This window comes from Tasmannia lanceolata, unplaced genomic scaffold (genome assembly GCF_043159265.1).
Source record: "Tasmannia lanceolata isolate RefF3 unplaced genomic scaffold, GAP_Taslan_0.1 ptg000006l, whole genome shotgun sequence".
Taxonomy (NCBI): Eukaryota; Viridiplantae; Streptophyta; class Magnoliopsida; order Canellales; family Winteraceae; genus Tasmannia; species Tasmannia lanceolata.
Window position 1 is genome coordinate 47,594,293 of NW_027518683.1, and position 25,482 is coordinate 47,619,774.

The 25,482-nt window shown below is 40.0% G+C and overlaps 1 protein-coding gene across 1 annotated transcript; it reads left to right on the forward strand.

Moving 5' to 3' along the window:
• Positions 1-408: 408 nt before the first annotated feature.
• On the forward strand, positions 409-24,767 carry GTF2H2 (general transcription factor II H2). Its single transcript, XM_077383401.1, has 4 exons — positions 409-990; positions 6,713-7,174; positions 7,509-7,884; positions 23,962-24,767. The coding sequence occupies exons 1-4, from the start codon at positions 676-678 to the stop codon at positions 24,099-24,101; spliced, it is 1,293 nt and encodes a 430-aa protein (XP_077239516.1). The 5' UTR covers positions 409-675; the 3' UTR covers positions 24,102-24,767.
• Positions 24,768-25,482: the final 715 nt, after the last annotated feature.

Consider the following 25,482-nt stretch of genomic DNA (forward strand, 5'->3'; position numbering starts at 1 on the left):
TAATCAATCTAGGTACGGCTGGTTCAGTTCACTAAGAATTCCAACTATCGTCCATGTACGATTCATACTAGATCTGACCGGTTGCCTATCCTACCTACTCTACCTAGAATATTATTCCAGTTAGACTTGAACCTAACTAAAAGAGCGAATGTCCATTGAATGCGTGGGGGTGGAGGGAGGGGTAGGGATTTATTAGCTTCCTAAAATATCTACATTTGAAAAACTAAAGTGCATCACAGACCACGTTAGGTGACCACTAAAGGGCATTCCTCTTCTATTAGATTCCGATATATTGACTCGGAGATTTTATATGGTGTAAGCTCTTATAGTCCTGTATTTTCTAAAAGTACCATCCGGCCTATACCTTGGGCTCAACCTATTTATGGTATGGCCTACGGTTTGGATCATCCTTATGGTGTAGGCCTACAGTACTTTTAGAAAAACGAAGGACTGTAATGGCTTACACCATTAAATCGATACTTGGGCCATTGATCTAACACACGTCATATCAGATGGTCGATCCCGATCAATTGAAAGGGCCGGTATTTAGACTGAGGGCATCCTCCCAAAAAGCATTTCACCAGCACGACGAGGGCAAAAGGCGAAGACAGGAGGAGGCTATTTAGTAAGCTGTTTTTCGTATTCAAGATTCTTTGATCACAGTCTTCACTCGTGATGGGTCGGATTGGGAAGGAGAGAAAAATGGGATTGAGAGATAGCAACGGAGGAGAAAGAGAAGAAGAAGAGGAGGAAGAGGATGAGGAAGGAAATGAGAGGGTTATGGATGCTTGGGAGAGGGCTTACGCAGATGAGAGGTCATGGGAATCCCTACAAGAGGACGAGTACGGCCTCCTCAGGCCTATCGACAATAGGAATCTCCATTACGCTCAGTACAGGCGTCGTCTTCGCTCTCTCTCCGCCTCCGCCTCCTCTGCCAGGATCCAGAAAGGCCTCATTCGTTATCTTTATGTTGTTGTTGATCTCTCTAGGGTGAACCCATATTTCTTCTTCTCTATCTTTCTATATACAGTTTGCGCTTCTATATTTTTTATAATAGTAGATTAGGGCATATTAAGTATTAGAAAATAAGTCTATCACCCGATTTTTCTTACAGTCACACCTCCAATCCTGTCAGGATGCTAGTGGTATGAAATGTGATTAAGATAATTGAATTTTGACACCCTTTTTTCTCTTCCTTCTCCTATGGTGTACCTATGTATAGTATTGTAAAATATATGTACTTTGAACAACATTTTCTAAGAAGGTACTCTCTTGTATCTTATATTATTGGATTTTTCTATTTTTTTTTACCTTATTAAATATTAGAAGAGGAATGATCGATGCAAGGGCCCTCTTTATGCAAGGGCAGGAGGGGCAGGAGAAGGGCCCTTGAATAGATCCACGTCATTTTTAAAGTCTGTTGAGTAACTGAATTCGGTTGCACTTAATGACGTGGATCTATTCAAAGGCCCTTCTTTAGCCCCTGCATAAAAAGGGCCCTTGCATCTATCATTGCTCATATTAGAAATAAGAGATTATAAATTACCAACGTAGGAACAATGCTAGTTCCTGATCTAGCAATAGGATATAAGAGATTATAAATTTATGGAGCTTTAATTATGAGAGCTCCAACTGTATATTTTAATTTGCATTCGATAATTTACCTACATATAGTTATGTCTTAATGAAAATGTAGAGATAATTTGCAACCAAAACAGAAACTTATGTTCTGAGAGAGTAATGGTTGCTCTTGAATTGAGCTGTTTGTATGTCCGGTTGCCTCGAATCAACCCTTCCCTTCTCTCTCTCTCTTTTTTTATATCCTTTTTCTTTGTTTATTTGTGTTACGGCCAATTAGGCACATAACAAACTTCATATTTGTTGTTTTGGTTTTATGGATCTAGTGTGACTGCGAATATAATGGCAAGGATGGAAACCACAATTGTAATAGATGCAGTATATGATGAAATCCGCAATGAAATCACGACATTAGAGAATATAGGAAGAGTAAAACTTATTGGATTTAGGCAAATGTTTAGCATGCTTTCCTTACAGTAGATTTCACTTCACTCCCTCTACCATTGAAATCTTGCTGCAAGAAGGGCTTCACAACGATCTTCCTCCAGGATACCACAATCCTCAGGGTGGAAGTGTGCGCTCACAAAACCCCAGCCATACGAACACAATATACGGTCTGCCAGCAAAGATGAACAAAAGTAGTAATAGGAAGAAGAAGAAGATAGTTGTAGAGAAGGTTACAAAAACTTCTGTTTCTGTTGCTTTCTGATATTAGGAGAACTACTTTAGAAGGAACCAATCCCCTAAAATAACTCCCATTACTCTGATACTGAGTAGTAAACTGAAAACATTGTAAAACGGGTCTAAAGTAGGGATACCTGCAAGCACTCAAATAAATTAAAAACATACATTAATGGTAGTAAATTAGTAATTTCACGTTACAACCTAGTACGCACACGGTAAAGATACACCAGCAAGCTTTGCTCTCTCTCAAGGGTGCACACCCTAAAGAAAACCACCCCTATATAAAAACACAAGATGTTTAGTATCCACTTCCAATGTGGGACTAATCTTTGAGCACAATAGACAAGAAACACTTGAAGGCCGTAAAAATTTTAAAATTCCCTCCAAAACCATGGAATTTTGAAACCTTATATTATAAACTTTAACATTCTATAGTAACGCAATCTAATAATATTCACTCTCCTATGGTAGGCTCTGATACTTAGGCCCTGTTCGTTTAAGATTATGACAACCGTTTGTGAGTCCAAAACCAATTATTAGACTCAAATTTAAACGTAATTTTGAGTCCAATAATTGGTTTTAGACTCATAAACGGGTTGTCATAATCAGAAATGAACAGGGCCTTAAATGAAACATCTTCAAAGGAATGGACTATTTCCCTACATTGGGGCATTTGTGTACTCTTACGGCATGTTTGAATGTGGACCCAATTTTCAATTTAAGAGTATCACGCTATCTTCTTTTTTTCCTGAATGGCAAGAATCACGCTATTTTTTTTTTTTTTTTTCAAATCCTACATTTTGCATACACACATGCATAGAGAGGAACTTCATATTCACTCTCATGTGGCAGGCTCTGATATTTTATCGACCCATCTTCTAAGTAATTGATTATTTCCCTACATTAGGGCATTTTTGTACTCTTAAGAATACGTTTGGATGAGGAACCCATATTACAATTTGGGTGTATCACAATATCTTCTTTCAAATCCGATATTTTGTATATGTATGAACATATGTACATAGAGAAGAATTCCATATCCACTCATGTGGTAGGTGTGATACTTGATTGTCCCATCTTTGAAGGAATGGGTTATTGCGTGACGATGCTCTTCCTCCCTACATTGGGGCATATGTGTACTTTAATGGTGCATTTCAACGAGGAAACAATAACGCCCTAAGTTGGGTGTGCATCCAAACACACTGTAAATTTGGGTGTTGCCTTGCTTTGTTTTCAATAACGCTCATTTTGTTCAGTTATTAATCGGAAAACTCTTGTTTGGTTCAGAACTTAAGATGCAATTTTTGCTACTGTCTCAACATCTGATTATATATTTGGGTCATTCGGGTGCCATGTTTCCCACTTTTTTCTCATGTCAACACAACTCGGCTACCTTATGGCGATGGATGATTATTTGTGCCATATCTGAATTGTCAAGAACTTTGGAGAATTGGGCAGCTAACTCATGGCTATAGATGATTATTTGTGTCATATCTGATTTGTCAATAACTTTGGAGAACTGGGCAGCGTGGGTTGACACTTGGGTCATCTGGGGGCCATGTTTCTCACTTTGTTTGAACTCGGCTACCTTATGGCTATTGATGATTATTTGTGTCATATCTGAATTGTCAAGAACTTTGGAGAATTGGGCAGCTAACTCATGGCTATAGATGATTATTTGTGTCATATCTGATTTGTCAAGAACTTTGGAGAACTGGGCAGCGTGGGTTGACACGGGGGTCATCTGGGGGCCATGTTTCTCACTTTGTTTCCAGATTAACACAACTCATCTACCTCATAGCTACTGATGATTATTTGTGTCATATCTGATTTGTCAAGTACTTTGGAGAATTGGGCAGCTAACTCATGGCTATAGATGATTATTTGTGTCATATCTGATTTGTCAAGAACTTTGAAGAACTGGGCAGCGTGGGTTGACACTGGGGTCATCTGGGTGCCATGTTTCTAACTTTGTTCCTGATCAACACAACTCGGCTACCTCATAGCTACTGATGATTATTCGTGTCATATCTGATTTGTCAAGTACTTTGGAGAATTGGGCGGTGTGGGTTGACACTGGGCCGTCAAGGCAAGTTGTTGAGTCTAGGCATTGGAATTTATACGACTCATGTTCGTAGAGAGGCTAGCTCTGTTGTCAACAACCATATGCTTTTACAAATTAGTATCAAAACTCGGTTGTCAACATTTTGGCAAATTCTAGTATTTTTCTTTCTTTTCTCTTTAACAGTAAGTATGAATGTATTAATCTAGAAGTACAAAAGATTTTGATGGTCATAAAGCCTCAACAACAATCACAAACATGCTAATATTGTCCCAGGACTACAAACTACCCTAATTATAATAGAATCTGATGTCCCATGTCTAAAGTCTCGCACCCTCCCCTTCCATAGCGAAGGCATTCACCATCTCATTGTCAAGACTGAATTTTTAGATATCGAATTAACAAATCTACAAGAAAATTGCTTCCCTTAGAAATCTATCTGTTCACATTCCACCATTCACCTTCAACAAGAAGAGGGTCAACGACTCTAAGTTCAAGTATTGGAGAAGAGAAGCAAGTATAAACTCTGCTTGGGGGTACCTGTGCCTTTTAGGGGGGCACAGAACACAAGGTGTATCCCCCCTGTAAGTGCCATTGTCAACTTTTACAATGATGGGAATGCAGTGAACAGAAAAAGAAACAAATATAAGGCTAAAGGGAAAATTCATTACTTGTATTAATCAGTAATATCTCGACCCTTTTCTGGTAATGTGTCTCTTTTCTTTCTGCTTCATAATCTAAGGAATCCTAGATTTTGCCACCTTCTCTATCTTTTCTTCTGCTCTGATCACCCTCCTACAATTCACTTATCAATAAGGTTGTGTCATCGCAAACCAGGTTGGGATAAATTTGCTACATTGGGTATATTTTTATCTGGATCAAGGGTAACTTAAAATTTTAAATGTGTACTTTCCCTCTTTTCCTTAGTGATTTTTAGGCTTACTGTTCAAAAAAGTGATTATTTGGCTTCACGTCATGCTATATGAGAAACTACATTTAGGCCCTGCTCGTTTAAGACTCTGACAACCGATTGTGAGGTCCTTAATAAACATGCATGGAAATTTTTGAATTTTAGTTTTACTCTTACTTGTAGATCTGTTTCTCAAGTAGTAGCAGAAGCCCTTAAATGCAAGTCACTTCTTTCTTCCAAGTTAGGATAATAAGAGTACTAGGAGGGAAGCTTTTAGGCTGGCCATGACTGCCATGATTGTCGAAACAAAATTATACATGCTAGAGATTAGTTTGTCGGCCATGTGCTGCAGCCAATTGGTCTGGGTTTATGAGTGACTCCAACATCTAGTGCATAGTTTGATGTACACAATGGCAGCAAGATCGAGATTCCCTTGGGCGAAGAATCCGTGTCGGACACTTCTCGGATTCCAATACTTCGGGATTCTGTAAGAAACTTCTAGATCTCTTTGATCTTCTTTTCCCTGAATACTATGACCACAACTTTACAATTACTGCATGTTTTTAGTTTTACGCATCCTAATAGTAAGTTTCTTGAATGGAAATAAAATATTGTATCTACTTAACCTATTAATGATAGTAAGTTTCTTCAATATATTACTTATTATAACGATATTATTATATAATAATTAAAATTTGAAAATTGATTAAAATATTGTGGCGAATCCACGAATCGTCCTTTGTGAGGTTTGCTGAATCTGACACTAGATACCTGTGTCAGATTCCGACGTATCCGTACTGATGCATCATAGCATCTAGAGCAGTTTGTCATCTCAATATTTCCTGCTGTGGTGCTAAACTTTTTCGGAATCACTATGCATCAGTCTACTATACTTGGTATGCAAACTATAAATGTTCTGCTGTCTTTTTTATGTAGATATTTTCAAAATGGTGAATTTTGGATAAGCATGATTAGATAATTCAATTTTTCTAGGCATACATCAAATTACATATCTCAAATTAATGAAAATGAAATTGTATTGATGTCGGTTCTGGCATCACCCAGTGTCCAAATTCTTTCCAATTGTGTGGACCTGAAAAGCACACCTTATGGTTGTTATCTAGTGCTTTGCAGGATGAATCATATCCATATCCTACATCTCTGGTTTTTAAATTTTCATAATGAGGAATTTATATTTGAAAAAAAGGGTCAAAGTATAATCTCTTGTATTTCTTTTGCTCTCTGATATATCCCTTCGGATTCACCTTTTTAGCTGGTTTGGATGTGTGTAACTTCTCATTTTGGTTCATCTGCAAAATGGATAACAAAGTTTCTGCACAGATGCTTTATTCTTTCTACTAACTGAAGCAAGTTTGTTTAATTTTGTGAATCATTCATATATACTGCACGTGTACTGTGTATTGGTAGTCTTGATCATTCGCATAGCATGTTAATGATGTATTGTTGTATAATTGCAGGCAGCTGGGGAGACGGATTTTCGGCCTAGTCGAATGGTTGTAGTTGCAAAATATGTTGAGGCTTTCGTTAGAGAGTTCTTTGATCAAAATCCACTTAGCCATATTGGTATTGTAACTATAAAGGATGGTGTTGCCCAGTGCTTAACAGATCTGGGTGGCAGTCCAGAATCACATATAAAGGCTTTGGTGGGTAAGCTGGAGTGTTCAGGTGATTCTTCCTTACAGAATGCCCTAGATCTTGTTCATGGCTATCTGAACCAAATTCCATCCTATGGTCACCGGGAAGTTTTAATCTTATATTCTGCTCTCAGCACCTGCGATCCGGGGGATGTAATGGAGAGCATTCAGAAATGCAAGAAGGCCAAAATAAGGTGCTCAGTTGTTGGTCTTTCGGCAGAAATTTACATATGTAAACATCTCTGTGAGGAAACTGGGGGTTCTTATACTGTGGCATTGGATGAGGTGAGTACAATCATGGTTTTCAATTTCGACCGAAAAACTGAAATTTCGGATTTCGGTTGGGACCGAAACTGAAATCCATCGAAACTGAAATTTCGGAAAAATCCCAAAGATATTTTGGTTTCAATTTCGGAAAAATGATTTTTTTTTCAAAATTTTACGAGTTTTCCGAAACTTCGTCCGAAATTACCGAAATGAATATAAAATTCTTTTTTTCCTGAATTTTGGCCGAAACCGAAACTGATATTCAAAACCTTGAGTACAGCTGGTGACTATCATTTTCCCTTTCATAACTTTAGCACAGTCAACAAAAAAAACTTTCATCTTAATTTTGCAGTCGCACTTTAAGGAGCTGTTACTTGAGCATGCACCCCCACCACCGGCAATAGCAGAATTTGCAATTGCTAATTTAATCAAGATGGGTTTTCCTCAAAGAGGAGCTGAGTGTGTTATATCTATTTGCTCTTGCCACAAGGAAGCTAAAGTAGGTGGAGGCTACACTTGTCCAAGATGCAAAGCACGTGTATGTGAACTGCCTACTGAATGCCGGATTTGTGGGTTGACGCTTGTTTCTTCTCCCCATTTGGCAAGGTCTTACCATCATCTATTCCCTATATCTCCATTCATTGAGGTGCCTCCCACTCTTCCAAGTAATTTATATCAGAAATCACCGAGAACTTGTTTTGGTTGCCAGCAGATACTTTCGAATCCTGGTAAGCACTTATTTGAGAAGATAATATAGGGAAATCTTACATTTGTTTTACGTCATTTTTTTGACTTGGGTTTCATTTCTATATACTTATTTTTCAGCCTATAATAAATGAGCCGGTAAGAAATGCAGTATGTCACATGTTGTCGTTAATAAGTTTTAACCTGTTAGAAATGAGATTAGGTTTAGAAGAAAGGAAGAAGAAGATGACTGAAGGATGGAGAGTCTCCACTAGGGAGCTCCTCATGTAAATGATGTATATATAGGCCCAACCTAGGGCAACAATGTACAATGACTACAATACCCCTAATCTACTACTAATGACTAAACTAACCCTAATACATTATTCAACACTCCCCCTCAAGCTGGAGTGTATATGCTATGGAACAACAACTTGGTACAAAGAAAATTACAACAAACAACTAGAAATATAAAAAAATACATAATCTCATACACAAATCCAGCTTGGTATAATACTCCTCAAGCTAGTGTGGTGAATACATAAGGAAAGGATAATAAAAGATAACTGCCACCATGAGAGTACGGTCGTCGAGATCAGCAGCCACAAAAAAGAACGGGCTCCCCCTGAAGTAGCACTATGGTGAGAACAGACACAACAAGGTCTCCCCCTGATTGAGAACCCGGCAAATAAGTATGGAACCACGAAGGATCCAACCGTGCACCTCAGCATGGGAATAACAACAGTCCATCGAGCAAAAAGGCACACCAATGGTGCGCATGTGAGCAACGGCGAAGCACCACGAGCAGGAATACCAGCTAAGCAGCACCATGCCAATAGAAGATAACCACTGATGGAAAAACCATCGTAGACAAGGTCGACGGGGAAACCATCGTCTGGAGACAAGGTCGACGGCATGAACATCGTCGCCTGAAGAAGAGCCGACCAACGATGGGGACACCATCGCTCGGAAAAGAGAGGTTGGCGGGAAAAGATCATCGCCTCTAAGAGAGCCGACCAACGATGTATATGGAAGCCATCGCCCAGAAAAGTAGGGAGAAGATAACCAACCAACGATGGAGAATCCATCATCTGAAGACAAGGTCGACGGTATGAAATCGTCGCCTGTAGAGAGGTCGACGGGGAAACCGTCGTCTGAAGAGAGCCAACCAACGATGGGGACACCATCGTCTGGAAAGAAAGTCGACGACATGAACATTGTAGCCTGAAGAGAGGTCTACAGGGAAACTGTCGCCTGAAGAGAGCCGACCAACGATGGGGACACCATCCAACGATTGGGACACCATCGCCTGGAAAGAAGGTCGACGGCATGAACATCGTCGCCTGAAGAGAGGTCGACAGGGAAACCGTCGCCTGAAGAGAGCCAACCAACGATGGGGACACCATTGTTTGGAAAGAAGGTCGATGGCATGAACATCGTCGCCTGAGAACCGACCAACGATGAGGAAACCATCTCCCGGTGAAGATGAGGCATAAAGCCAGGAAAATAAGATGAATGCGTAAAAACTATGCAAAGAACACGAAGAGGAAACAAGCTACAGAAGGATGAACAACATCAACTAGAAGGCAACACGAGGAACAACGAAGAACATAAAGGAATCACCAACAATACTCCCCCTTGGGCGAGACTACATGAGCCCGGAGACAAAACAAGAAATGACAGCATGGAAGACAATAACAACCTCCCTTAAGAAAAGACAACACAACAACATAACACCACTCCCCAAGAAGAAGACAATACAAAGAAAAAGATAACATCAAAAGAAAGGAATAACTCCAAGCAAAACATGACAACACTCCCCCTCAAGTTGAAGGTCGAATACCTTCAACTTGCAATGAAAAACGAAGACAAACAAGGCACCAGACCTCTCTCGGACATTTCATCGAACACTTGGTGCGCGCCTTGAAGAACATAAAGAAACGAAGACAAACAAGGCACTACACCTCTCTTAGACATTTGAGCAAACACTTGGTGTGCGCCTTGAAGAACTACCTAACAATACATAGAAGACAATGCAAAGAAAGAGATGTAAAGAAAGAGATGACATCAAAAAAAGAAGAAGAGAACCACAAGAAACAATACAAGGCAACAAGAAAAACAAAACAAACAACACTCCCCCCTCAAGTTGAGGCCGGAGGCCTTCAACTTGAAATGAAGAGAAGACTTTCAAGGCACAAAACCCCCTTGAGAATTTTATCGAACACTTGGTGGGCACCTTGGAGAGGAGGACAAAAGACATGAAACACAGCAAATATAGATGGAGAAAAACAAAGATGAGGATGAAGGACATGAAGATAACGCTGCATACGAAAACCCAAATGAGACAAAGAGAGTAAATACGGCCGAGGAAAATGGGTTTGTCGAGAGAGAAACGACAATACAGAAAATACAGAGAGAGATTTTAGGGGTTTGAAATAAAAATAGAGAAATACGAGAGAGACGGTAGGGGATAGATCTTGGGGAAGATTTTAGGAGAAACTATAGGGAGATAAAGAGAGGAAAACGAGAGATACGAGAGAAAGAGATGATGGCGTGGAGGAAGATAGACTTTTCTTCTTTCCTTCTTGAAGGATCAGCCCATTGGCTCCGATACCATGTTAGAAATGAGATTAGGGTTAGAAGAGAGGAAGAAGAAGAGGAGTGAATGATGGAGACTCTCCACTGGGTGCTCCTCATGTAAATGATGTATATATAGGCTCAAATCAGGGCAACAATGTACAATGACTACAATACCCTTAATCTCCTACTAATGACTAAACTAACCCTAATATATTATTCAACATATCTGATGCAGCATGAGATGACAAATCCAGAATTAATTTTAGAGAAAAATCGTCCCTCGAATTTGGTTAATGATCCATCATGTCTACCACATTTAGATGTCAATGTTGCACATGTATGATATGTGTCGGAGTCTGACATTCTTTTTCCCAATGTACCTTGGATTGCGTGGAGTTTCACGATTCTTTCAACTATATTGCTTATTTAAATTTCCCACTATAAAATTTAATAATCTCTAAAAAATATATTTATACACCCCTTGAGGATATGACTTAATAAAGTATTATATTTTATCAAGGGTAACATTGCCTTATATTTTCTCTTGTACATGCATCTATACTGTAGTCTTTTGGGCACAAATAGTTAATGAGAATAAAAATATTTATATACCCCTTGAGGATATGACTTAATAGAATATTATATTTTATCAAGGGTAATACCCTTGCCTTATATTTTCTCTTGTACATGTATCTATACTGTAGTCTTTTGGGTACAAATAGTTAATGAGAATGTCTTCCTAGGTATCTTGTATCTTCTTCTTCTTCTTCTTCTTCTTCTTCTTTTTCTTCTATATGCATTCATTCATCAAGGAATATAGGTATAATTTAAGTTTCTGCTTTGCTTGATGATAGATCGTATCGCGAACTGAAACACTCACTATTCATGACAATTTGCTAAAACTACTGAATAAAAAACCTGCGTGAAAGGAAAGTGATCAGCCTTAATTTTTTTCGTGAGAGCTTTATTAAACACATCTTGCCAATTGGTCGAATATTGAGAGTTGCAGTCAACCTTGATTCCACTTTTTCGTGCACAAAATGATAATCCTCCTCTATATGTTTGGTTTGATCTTTTACATTGGATTTGAGGCAATATGAATGGCTGTTTGGTTGTTACAGGACATTGACATGATACGATTATCTCGAATTCCTAAGTCAGAGAGCAACGCCTTCAACTAGATCAACTCTCATCTAATATTTGCCATAGCTCTTTAAGCAAAGCCTTCAACTAGATCAACTCACATCTAGTGTTTGCCATAACTCTGTATTCAAATTCTGCCCTTGATCTTGCTACCACACTTCTTGCTTTCCCACTAACCAAATTTCCTCCAAACAAAGGTATAATATCCTGAGCTTGATCTCTTGTCATTAGGAGAACTATCTCAATTAGCATTAGTGAATGCTCAGGTATCAAGGCCATTATTCTTGTACAAGATACCAAGAGGTCCAAGACCGGAAGAGGTTTTAAAATACCTCAAAAATGTGATGAACGACTTCCATGCGGGTCGTCCTTGAAATTTTTTATAAATTGGTTGACAACACTTACTACACATGTTAAATGAGATCTCCTGATGGTAATATCGATCAGCTTGTCTACGATTTCTTGATATCTCCTTGGATTATAATGGGGTCTACCATCTATAATAGATAACCGATGGTAAAATTGCGTAAGACTGTCTATTGGTTTCACTCCAAGATTGTCAGTCGCCATTAAACGGTCTAACACATACTTCCTTTGAGAGAAGAAACCATGTGAGGATCTTGTCATCTCTATCCCCAAGAAATATCTCAAAAGATTAATGTCCTTGACTTGGAAAACTTTCTGCAGGTATTGCTTATATTCCTGATTGACCAAGGCCCAAGTATGGGTTTTCTCTAAGACCAGCATTGGGCGTAGGCGCCTGTGGAAGAACCTACAAAACACAATGAAAAAAGAACCAAAACTCTTGATTGTTAGATACATTAAAAAACCCTAAAAAATCATGTTTTCTTGAAGAAGAAACGCGAGAGAAGGGACCTCCTATTTCTTGATACAATTACTCAAAACATCTTCCCCTTTTGTTTAAAACAGGCATGCCAATCAAATGAGTTAGCTATCAAGGACTTCAACCTAATGAGTGATGTTCATCAATTTATTATTATAGTTGGAGAAATTCAAACTCCCACACCAAGTCGCCAACTAGGACGGTAATTTTCACGCAATTACATCTACTCAAGCACGAAAGTCCAAACCTTGTGCATTGTACTTAATCCCACATACCAATCAAATCTTAACTTTGGGGGTGTACAAAGGCTAGTCACACTGGTTCTAGTTGTACCAACTTGTCAACTATGTTTATTGATGCAACAAGCAAGAACATTGTTTAATGAGTATCCCTACGGGCTCTAGTAGACTTGGCTGACTCTGAAGGTCAGCTTAACAAGGAACAAGGAGAGGAAGAAGAGAACCCCGAGCTTAATGGAGAGGATCCGAATGATAGTATCTCTGATCCTGACCACTGGGATGACAACTTGATGATCCACAAAACATTAGTCTCTTCTCTCAAGGTGATTGTTGAACATACATAGTTGCGTTCCAAGATCTTTGGAATGAGATCTACCTATGGAGGAATGATTTACAACATAATCTTTTTTTTTTGAGTGGCAATTTGCAACCTTGTAATTCACTCATCGTGGTTCCATCGAGAATATTGTGACCGTATAGATGATTGTCAAGCTAAATATTAAGGAAGAGAAGCACCCTATCAGTACAAGATCCATTGGTTCAGGAATGGATGTGAGGTGATTAATTATTAATAGGAGGACTTTGATTTTCATTTCCATTGGACCCAAGTACCAAAACAATGCATGGTGTGACACTGTCTCTATAGAGGCATGCCATTAACTGCATGGAAGGCCTTGACAGTTGATCGAGAGTCTCCATGGCAGACACAATAGTACATGCATTTTTTGAAGCAATGGAGAGTAAATCACACTTGCCGATTCAAGGAGAGTTCCCACGCAAATCTTGCAAAGAGGAGGGTAAGAATCTCATAACAATGTAATTGTTCATGGAGCTTAGCAATGTAATCGTTCATGGAGGATACCAAGGATACCAGAAGGGTGTTTGCACTCGTTTTGAACGAAGCATCTCCACTAACACATTTTAACAACTCTCGTCAGAGGACACAATGCTAGAAGTGCTTTTTGACAGATTTCTGAGAATGCACAACATTTAGCATCACATCAATCTAATGCTTGGGTCGACATTGCCGCATTATTGGATGAGTTCGACAGTGCATGAGGAGTTACATCAACAGGTTACTGAATTATTGAAGAAGGGTTTGATCATATAGAGAGCATGCCTTCATTTGTACTTCTTTCTGTGCTTGCTCTGAAGAAGGATGGAACTTCGAGGATGTGCATTGATAGCCACGCTATCTACAAAATCTCAATCAAGTATATGTTTCCAATCCCACGATTGGAAGATATGTTACATGCAAGATCTTTCAAGTATCGGCATATGGATCGAGAAGGCCGAAGGTTGTGGAGAAGGGGGGGGGGGGGGGGGGGCGCAATTGAACCCATTGAAAATATAAGTCTCGCTATTTTTTTGTTTTTTCCGATAAGTCCCACTTCTCCCAATGCTTTTAGGGTCCATTTGGATGCCCATAATATAGAAGTGGAAGCAATGGAATATTTTTTTGAAAAGCAACAAATATATATATATATATATATATATTGAGGAAAATGATTGTGAGCTTGAAGCTCATATAGCTTATATGAGCTTGAGGGCCCAAACACATGTGGGCCCATATTGTTAGGATGGTCCAAAGCATTCATTTGAAAGGCCCTTACATGGATAGGGTGTGTACAAAAAATCAGCACCATAGGATCATCCTAACCCATCCAAATGTATGGCAAAATGGACAGACACCGTTGGCCACAAATTTGCCCATTTTTGCCCTCCGCTTTTGGAGGGGTTAGGATGATCCAATGGAGCTGATATTTGGTACACACCCTATTTATGATGGGGCCTTGCAGATGAATGGTTTGGATCACCACAAAAAATGTGGGATCCATGTGTTTGGGCCCTCAAGCTCATATAAGCTATCTGAGCTACAAGCTCACAATCATTTTCCTCATATATATTATAGTTCAAAATGAAGATTACAGAAGATAGGGACCAGCAGTCCCTTGGATATTTACAATGTCAGAGATGCCAAAAAACCAAAAAATCCTTGCCGTATTTCATTCGTCAGGAACCATCCTTCAAGACCCAAAACAAATTGCCTCTAAAACACTATCCATAAGAACCTTGAGATAGTAAAAAACTGTAGTACCTCTTAAAGGGAGACTCCCCCTTAAGATGAACATTTCTGTACGTCCGACAGGAACCCAACAATCTCAGAGGCGAAGGCCTCCTCATCAAGACTAATGGTCGAGAGTTCCTCATCCGATGGTTCTTCATATCCAAATGCCCTCTTCCTATTGATCATAACCTCCAATTTTTGGATCCCCAACTCTTTATCCTCCTCCCATTGGAGAAGTCTCGAGGTCTTTTCATCCGCCAGCACCTTGATAAAGAAAGGATGCTTGTGCATGGGTGAATGAGTTTCTTTAACGTTGTGCGACCTAGTCAGACTAAAAAATACTTCCGGCCTTCTGTTAGCCGCCTCTTTGAATAGCCTCCATTGTCGCTTCAAAAAATCTCTAATGACTTCTCGGGGTGTGGGCGATTGTTTGGAGGCTAGTTCCTCATTGTACACCATAGCTTTTATTTTTTTTAAAGAATCCTCCATCTCCGGTAAGTCCACAAATCATTTTCTCTTCCGGCCCAAAACCAGGGAGCTCGAGGAGGAAGGACGAGATGAGGACGAAGCATTCTGGTTTTCCATCTGGTGTACATGTGTGATTGTTTTTCCTTCACTATGATAATTTAGAGGGAAAGCGAAGATGCAAGGAAGTTGGCTATTTTGATGATACACCGCCTCGGGAGGACTACTGACTGTAGGCTAGGTGTCCAGACTCGCAATTAATATGGCGTGCAAAGCTCTCCTTCTGTCATAAATGAGTATTAATGGCGCCGTAGTAGCCATTTCCATCCATCCCAATACAAGTAAATCTTTTCGACTTCCCATAATATATTATGGTCCCAAAAAATGAATACTTTAATCAAATCTTTTAGATTTCCTTGGGGGTTTGTTCCAAAAACAGATCTCTGTCATTCCTTTCATTAGATGACGATGATCATTCCTCCAATTGACAACATGACTACATTGCCAATGTCAGGATAAAAGATATTACCTTCTCGGCCGCTATCCCGTTCTTCAAACGACTTCAACTTAATCCCAAGCCTAAGACTTGGGAAACCCCCTCATCCACAAGCGGCACATACCTTGGATAGCAGGGGGGTTCCGTCATAGCTCCCACTGTTTACCTTTAAAACTTCAAACCCTTCTGATGTGAGCTTCAAGGGGTTGTCTGCTTTGCCCATAGATAATCCACAAGAAGACCCCCCATGGGAACCGGATATATCCATTCTGGATCCTTGTTTCCTTGGGCGCACAGATTTCAGCTTTCGAAATTCTGGAAATGCTCCATGAATAGATAAGCTAGAAATCCCAGGCCTGATGGCTCCCAGATCCTTCCTCAGCTTCACAAATTTACCCTTCCTTGTCATTTTACGCGTAGAGCTGACAAGCCTAGAAGGTTGTTTATGATGATTCCCCTTCATTCTGGACCTTCTCTTAGTAGGATCCAATAACGTGGGTGGGGCAATCTAGACTCGGAAGGTTATTTGAAAATCCTAAGGCCTGTCGCCATTCAGAGAAAGCGACAAAAAGGAAGGAGGTGCAATACCCTGCAGGTGTCCTGACGCTTCTGCCAAGGGATGAAATTTGAAATTTGAATTCGTGGGCCCAATAGGGTCAATGGTCTCCCTACCCTCTGGTTTTCCGAGGAGTGTGGTAGCATTGTCAGCGGCACCGCCGGGAGCTTTTCCTAATTCTGAGTACAGATCTTCGAGGGCCAAACTCCAGGAGGGACGGAGTCTTTCCAGATTGTGAAAGCAAATTCTGATTATCAATATCAGAGCCCAGCTGACGTCTATTGCTCTGAACTTCAACTCCGACGGTGTAACACTGACCCAATATTCGAATCTGAATAAGGGGTGGGGGTAACTTCCACCACGGAGCGAGACTTTTAGCAGATACGAATGTCATACATTGGTTGTGGCCCGCTTCCATTTTCACTTCCAAGACTTGACCAAATAAATTGCCTAATGCTTCAACTGCTGATGTGGCCCATACATGAAGAGGAATGTCGTAAAAGTTAACCCAAAGCGCCTCCACACCTTGAACATACTCTGTACTCCGGGAAGAGAGAGAATTCAATTGGCTACCCCACGCCTCATTTCCTTTGGCGGGATCACGGCGGCTTCCTTATCCGACTCAAACATAAACAAAACTTCATCCTTTGATAAGTCGCATGGACAAGAAAGAGAAGGGATATTCCAAGATCTCTTAGCCCATTGCCAAAGATCATTAAGGGTTCCAGACATGTTCTTCTTTTTCCCTATTAGTCAGCTTTTGAGGGTATCCAATCTCATTTCCACCTCCTTACCCGAGATAATTAAGGACGGAGTACCTCCCTCGACCAGTGAAGAGATCTTCCCCGAGTCAGGCCATCGATCAACTTCCTTATTAGCATTAACCAATGAGGCTTCCAGATTGGTTCTTTTCTCACCAGAGGAGAAAGTACCCTCCATTCTAGCCAAATGACACCTCCGTCATTTGTCCCTCAATTTGAAGTTAAGGTAGTTGCAGGATGAGCAACTCCAATCCCCAGGTCTCCAGTTTAATTCTTCCTTATTATTTCTTTCCATGACCCCCTTCGTGGATGTGGATTTGTAACTCTAGATAGGTGATCCCGATTGTTTTGCTTACACCATCGACAGCAACGCCGCCACTTGAAGTTCCAATAAGCACAAGCTAAGCAAAACCAATCCACCTCCTTTTTTTCCATTTCAATTCGGTCCACGCCATAGAATTCATAGAGATTGAATCATCCTTCTCCTAGCATATCGTGAAGTATGCCCTAACTTTTGAATAAAGAGCGGAAGCAATGGAATATGGAATCCCATTTCTGTACTTTCCCTTTTGTGTTGCTTTGAGAGGAAAGTCAAACAGTGTAAAACGGTTTGCATTTGGAAGTTTATAGCCGACAGTGATTGGGATGTGAATGGTAAATGGCAACCAAATAATGTGTACGGATGGAAAATGTGTACTTTTGCTTTCATTTCCCTACTTTTGGTGCATCCAAACGAGCCCTTAGGGCGTCTTCTCACTTTTTCCCATTAGGTCACTATTAGTTTAATTGATAAGCCCAAAAAGCTCTTCTTCTCCCCCTGTTTCTATAACTCTTTCCTCAGTCTTAATCTTCTTCCTTTTGAAGACCGTCTGCAGGATCAAGCACGTCATGGTATCGAGCACCTCATCAAGAATTCCCAAGGTGAGTTCTGGTCCTGTTTTCTATTGGAGAATCTATTTTTATTTTTGAATGCTAGCTACAATTTTAGATTCCATGAAATGGTTCTGTTTTCACAACCTTTCTTTGTTTTTTGGTATTCTACTAGTCCCATTTTTCTTCTTTAATCCATTCTTTGTTTCCTCCGCTTTTCTCTCGTCCATCCCATCGCAAATTTGGATGTACATCTTTGTTTTCTACGTCCTAGTGAAGATCCTGTAGTGAAAATGTATTAGTCCCTGCAACTTTATAAGAAGAGATCTCTCTGTGGTTTACATCTTTGTTTTCTAAATGCCTCTTGGATACCCTCTCAAAATTATTTGCATATCAGGTTATTAATCGTTATTTGCAAACGAGATATTACACCAGACTGGAACCAACTCTTGCACATATGCTTGCATACAATCCAAAACGACATAAGCATACTGATGCAGATTGTAGGCCCAATAAGAGGCATCTTTGCCCATTAGGAATTTTTTTTGAAAGGGTGTCCATTAGGACTATTAAATATTTATTTCCAGGCTATTATAGTTTCTAGGATTTTTATTTCCATGTTTTAGCTTTTAGGGCTTTTATTTTCCATGGAATTTATTTGCCTATAAATAGGCCTCATGTATTAGAGATTTTAAGTTTGGATGAATAAAGATTGATTGGCTTCTCCCCTCTACAGGTTTCTTCTCCTTCCTCTATTCCTCTTCCCCTTTATCCTCTATTCTTCCTCTTCTACTTCTCCCTTTTCTCTTCTCTTCTACTTCTAATTCTTCTTCTCCCATTCTCTTCTGTTCTGCTCCTTATATTCTCTTCTTCCCCTATTCATCGTCTATTCTTCTCCTCCTATTCTTCTTCTCTCCCCTTATTCTTCTATTTCTCTTCCCGATCCTACATCAAATTTGGTATCAAAGCGAAAGATCTAAGACCGTCCTCATCCTCCGCCCCAGCACGCTCTAAGTTTGTCACACGAAGTTTTGGATGGTTAATTGAATTGAGATTCTCTCATCTAATTTCCTCTCTTCTAATTTCCTCTCTTCTCCTATTCTTCTTCTACTTCTCCCTAAATTATTTTCTTCTATTTCTAATCTTCTCTTCTTCTTTCTCCTCTTTCTTCTATTTCCCTTCCCGGTCCTACATCAAGTGAGTCTTATAATTCTTTACTTGTAACTTATAGTAACAAGTACCAAGAGGAATTAACATAACAAAATATTAGAAAGTGGGTTTCCTGTACATCTTTGCAACTCACATGCCATATGTGGGTTTCCTCATCAAAAGTAGGTTGCTGTACGGGTATAAATAAATGAAAGGGGGTTAGTGGCATATGTGATATAGATACTAGTTAGTGATATCTTTATCTAATAGTTACAGTCTAGGGTAAAGTAAAAAACAGGAAAAAAAGAAGAAAAAATAGGAAAGAAAGAAAACAATAAGAGAGGTTTTTTCTCACTAAACTCTCTCCTCTCACCAACTTGTTTTCTCTCTCGTCATTAGAGCAATTTCTGCGCCAAATTAGGTTTTGCCATCAACACGATTCGTATCAACTTTTAGCATCTCTCCAGCACATTTTCATAGCCAGCTGTGCAAGCACTACAACGACCAACTTTTGGCATTCGTCGATTTTGGTCCGAACCCCAATCCAGGCTATCCGGGAGTCCGATTTGAGATCCGAAATAGGCATTGCGTTCCTTTCGACATGACAGACAGACAAGACGGTTGAATTCATTTTTCGACACTAATCCAATGGCTCCACCATTTGTTCCATATTTTGCCGGGCACAATATTCGATATTTTCAATGCTATACTCCCTATAGCTACTACGAGGATGCATGTTTATGGTGGATCGATGATCTAGACGCATATCATGAGTACTATGGCTATGATCACAGAGTGATTATCTACGGAGCTAGAGAAACTTAGGGGTGCAACTCGGGTCGGTTGGGTCGGGTTGAGGCCAACCCGGCTGGGCTCAACCCGACCTAACCCGATTTGCAATTGACCCAACCCGACCCAACCCGATTTTCCAATTCATGCACATGTTTTTTGTGGGCCCCACTGTTTTTTATTTTGCTCACATTCCTACACAGGCATCCACCATATAAAAACTCTTTGTAACTGAACTAAAGGATAAATTTATGTTGAAATTTAAGCACATTTCTAGCTTCAATGGGAAATGTGTTCAGTTGAAATTGGGTTTTAAGCACATTTAAGCACATATCGGAATTGGAAATCGGGTTTCGGGTGAGGTCGGGTTGCCCGACACCCCAATCCGACCCAACCCGATTTCCAATTCGAGTTGATTTTTCCCAACCCAACCCAACCCAACCCGATTTAAAACCCAACCCAACCCAAATTCGGGTTGGGTTGGGTTGGGTTCGGGTTGAACCCGACCCGAGTTGCACCCTTAGAGAAACTGCGAGACGACAAGCCCAGTTGTTCCGGATTTGTATGGTGCAGGCGCGTCGTGTTGAAGGCGGGCCTCAATTTCATTGATGGGAAGAGACTCGTTATGAGTTTATGAGTTTTTATGCGATATTGGCACATCAATATGAGAAGATTGAAGTGTGAACGAATAATCGCAGCTCGCCGTGAACGTGAAGCCGCAGCCCGTCGTCGTGCACGAGACGCCGAAATTGAAGCAGAAAACAAATATTTGGAGCGCCGCATGCATGAGGAAGAAGTTGCAAACACTATTGAGGAGCCAGATGATAGTGTTGACGAGATCATTATTGAAGTTAAGCCCATGCTTATGTTAGATACAGAGTCCATGATGGCAGATACAGAATCAGAGATGGAAGATGTGGCGCCTGTGAGTCTAGTGATTGATGAGGCATTGCTAGAGCATGGAGAACACTAGCAGTCTACTGAGCTTGCCGATTCCATATCATTACATGAGCACGATGACAATATCAATTCTCTAGTAGATGCTCCGATCGAGATGATCATGGCGGTTGAGACAGAGGATTTCAGTGCACCTGATGATCATCAGGAGGGTTATCAGCCTGACACCACTGAGCCATATATAGTTCTAGCAGTTGGCTTTGTTCCTGATTCCTTTGAGTCAGATTTGATACTAGCAGATGCTGACCTTATTGAGGCTAGTCATGGATTGGTACTGCCCATATTTGTTATGTTGATCCCACCGATCCAGGAGTTGCTATCTTCCCGGCCAGTTTACTTCTCCGGCGCAGTTTGTGTTCTTATGATTCTACGTGGGCGATTTCTTTCCTATTGCTCCGCGGGCATATTATGCTACTCTCACGATTGTCACGAGCATTAGACATCACGAGTTCTTCTAATGGGTTACGACTCCTACTGCTTGATTGGGTCGTGTACATATTTGATCCAGGAGGACTAGAACTTGAGGTCGAGTTCTTTTCAAAGGGGGGAGAATGATGCAGATTGTAGGCCCAATAAGAGGCATCTTTGCCCATTAGGACTTTTAAATATTTATTTCCATGTTATTTTAGTTTCTAGGATTTTTATTTCCATGTTTTAGTTTTTAGGGCTTTTATTTTCCATGAAATAATTTGCCTATAAATTTGCCTCATGTATTTCGGATTTTAAGTTCGGATGATTAAAGATTGATTGGCTTCTCCCCTCTACAGGTTTCTTCTCCTTCCTTTATTCGTCTTCTTCTTTCTCCTCTATTCTTCCTCTTCTACTTCTCCCTATCTCTTCTCTTCTACTACTAATTCTTCTTCTTCTTCTCCTATTCTCTTCTATTCTTCTCCTTCTATTATCTTCTTCCTTTATTCGTCGTCTATTCTTCTCCTTCTATTCTCTTCTCCTGCTGACCCTGTTCTTCTTCTCTCCCCTTATTCTTCTATTTCTCTTCCCGATCCTACATCACATACGATATCTGATAAATTGAATTGCTCTATGATCCATAATGTTGCTCAAGTCCGTGACATTTGAACTTTAGGTTGCACATCGGAAACTTCACCCAACACTTCGATTTCAGCATGCCCGAAGATAGACAAATAAGGAAGGCAGATAGGCTTGTCCGGGCCCGTGCCGATCGCTCGGCGATGGAGATATTCGACTTCTTGCCTCCTTGACTATGGTTATTTTATTTGTAATTGCTTTTTGTATGTTCTCTTTGTTCTCACAAACCCCTCGGTTGAGATGGGGAGCTTCATTAATCTTTTTTTTTCTCCTGATTCATGAACCTTAAGATAACTTTATTTTACATTCCACATTAAGATGCATTTAGAGTAACACAAGCACACGAGACGCTGCCGTGAAAATTGGGTGGAGAGAAGAAATGAAAGACAAAAAACTCACGGATGGACACTGTGTACCTCATGTTCAATCTTTTCAGCATCCTCAACCCATTGATCATCAATTTGCAGATGCAAAAAATAGAGGACAAGGTGATAAAAATCAACTCCAAATGCTATAGAAGTTTCCATTTCCTGTTATGATCAATATGACACAATTTATGTTTGACAAGGGCAATTATATTCCCATTCCCTATAGTCGACAAGGGCACACGGTCTATTGTCTTTTTGCTTCCTCTCCCGTTGCAAGTCCCTTATAGTGAGGATGCCAATGCATTTACTGTGCACATCCATGACATCCATACTCAAACGCATCAAATGATTGAGCCAAGCAACAAGTATCGAGAGGCTGCTAATCAGCATCGAATATCACTGAAAGAGATTTCATTATGGTGTATCTTCGACGGGAAAGTACAAAAAAAGAAAAAAAGAAAAAAAAACTTGGATGGGAAAATTTTCTGGCAGGGGCATATAATGATCTCAAGAAGAAGAAGATTGGTTTGTGCGTGCAAAGTTCTACGTCAAATCAGCTATAATAACTTCTATCAGATTGAGCTACCTGAAATATATGCCAGGTCCCCTAAATACAATGATGATACCCTAGAAGTGCATCTTCCTTTTCCAAAAAGGCCAGAAGAGAAGATCAATTTTTTACTTAACAAGAAGGTTACATGATCTCCTGGGAGCTGTTAATCTTCTTCAATGGAGAATTTTGGTGTTTTTTTGGTTCAAGATCTTTGGAAAGAGCTCATTTCAAGCTGGCATTGGAAGGATATGAAATCACTGAGGTAGAATCCACCTCTCCTGTGACCATCTTTGACAGTGGCTTTTTTGGGAATGTGGGTTGTGTGGGTATTAGTGTTTCTTTTGCTTTGACGAGCGGGTTGCTTTGAAAACTTTTTTGGCTAATTATGCATGAAGCATTCCAATGAAGCTGAAGTGTCCGCTCTTCTGTGTCGTCTTATTATTCTTTAGGGCGCTATGGGGTTGGCTTGATCTGTGGGCCTTTGTGGTTGCCCAAGGCATTGGAGACTTGCTTGCATCGCCTAAAATTCAGATGTATGTGGAGGTCTGATACCTCTTTTTTGCACATTTGGAAAGATGTTAATGGGTGGCTATATTTTATCTGTAGTTGGTTTAATAGAGATGTTGTTTAATTTACTCTTCCCCTTTTATAATCTTTTTTCCTTTCGTATCTTTCATTATCCAATAAGAGAGAAGTCTATCCCATGTGTTGCCACTACCCAGGTTTCGAATGTTTGAAATATACGCAGGTTAGACATTTTTATGGCAAGGATATTGGAAACCATTCGTGATGGGCATAATTCAAATCATCTATTCTTTTGAAGAGAGAACATAGTTGTCTTACATGCATTGCATCAACATATCACATTGGAGGGGTTGAACCTCTAGCTCAATGGTCAAGGCTTTGCTCTTCAATCTAGAGGTCAGAGGTTCAAACCCAGTTTACCTACCAAGAAAAAAAAAACATATCAAATTGGAAGAGTCAAACTAGTGCATTTTTTATTTAAACCAGGTGTTATTATGCTTTCTTAAATGATCAATGTCAATAATTCCTTCAATTCTGTGCTTGCTTTCTTGAATTTAATCATTCTTCGTTTTTTCTATGATGTTCTCTCATCTTGTATCGAGCACCAATTTCCATTTTTCTACCAACAAAACATCTATTGTATAGAGACATAAAAAAAATTAATGAACTATATTCCCTTTCTCCTCACATGTTCATTGGCATTCCATGCAGGAGGTAATTCCATCATCCGTGTTGCTTGTCCAAAGTGCAAGCAACATTTTTGCTATGACTGCGACATCTATATCCATGAGAGCTTGCATAATTGCCCTGGTTGTGAGAGTCTAAAGGATTCCAAGCCATTGAATATTTGAAAGCTATCAAAGAATGATGTCGGGAAACCAAATTTTTTGAGCATGTAATCTAGAATTTGGTTGTGTTCCAAGAAGCGAAATCTGGTGCATAGCTCGCATAATCAGGGATCAAATTGGATTAAGCTGGAAATACGCCTTGGACTAAAACCAGGTATCCACTTTTTTCTCTGAACAATATTTATGGTGAGCTCCATTGTACTCCCAAATATTATTCTTAGGAAAAATTGACTCTCAAGTCTGTTCTTGGATAAGGGTTTCCTTCGGCAAGTCCACGATGATCACGATCAGGTAATATGGGACATGGGAAATTGTGTGAAATCCATGGGCTGGCATTATCCGGAATACATTATTTGGCACGTATTGTCTCAGCAAATCTTTGGTTCATAATTTCCAGTGCAATTGCTTGGATGGATGACTAGGTCCTGCCCTGACCCAACAACGCGGAATGATTATGTATTATTAGGATTTATTTTGAGCTTTACATATACTTGTGTCATTGTTAGTTTCTTATGACAGTCTTCTCTGGAGCTGCTAATAACATTAGGTGGCTTGACTGTGTTAGCATTGTCCATTACCATTTTGTGTTCTATAGAATTTTCTGATGTAATACTTACACATAGCTTAACAGCACCGGAACGAATAATTTATTGTTGTTGTTCTCTTCTATTTTGTGGGTTACATAATAATTTCTGATCTAATACTTCTCAGTAGCTTCACGTTGCCTACATGTGTTTTTCCACTCTTACCATGATAAAAGATAAATGATTTAGGGGCTGTTTGGATACGCGGATTTTAGAAGCAGGGATTTCTTCAGAATTGTAGCTAAGAGACGAGAAGAAACAGACCAGCCGTCGTTTTTTACTTCTTGCCCTTCTTTCCGTCAGCAAGAGTGTAGCAGATCCTCCCATATTTTCAGGTTTTAGAAATCTTAGGATGTAGGAGAGATTTTTAAACCTGATTTTCTCACTCAAAATCCAAGAAATGTTGTCATGACAGCATACAGCAGCGTGATCATGAACTCTCTTTTACACTGTTTTCAAACTAAAAACCTGGATTCTAAAATCCGCGTATCCATGGGGCACCCCCATGCTCCCTTGTTGGATTTTTTTTCTGTTTGGGAACTTGCTTTGGCTATCTCATGTCACACTAGGTACAGCTGAACTAGAGCATCTTGTGGCATCAAAATGACCCTCCATCTTGCATCTTCTCACGATGGACGGGACAGATTAAAACACGTCATGCAATGGTACCCTACGCCCCCAAATACTAACCTACGCATGGTGCACCTTACAACACAAGTAACACAGGACCCCATGGTGTACTTTCAAGGAGCCACGCATCCAATGCCATAGCAGGGAGTGTTTACGGAAAAGTTAAGAGC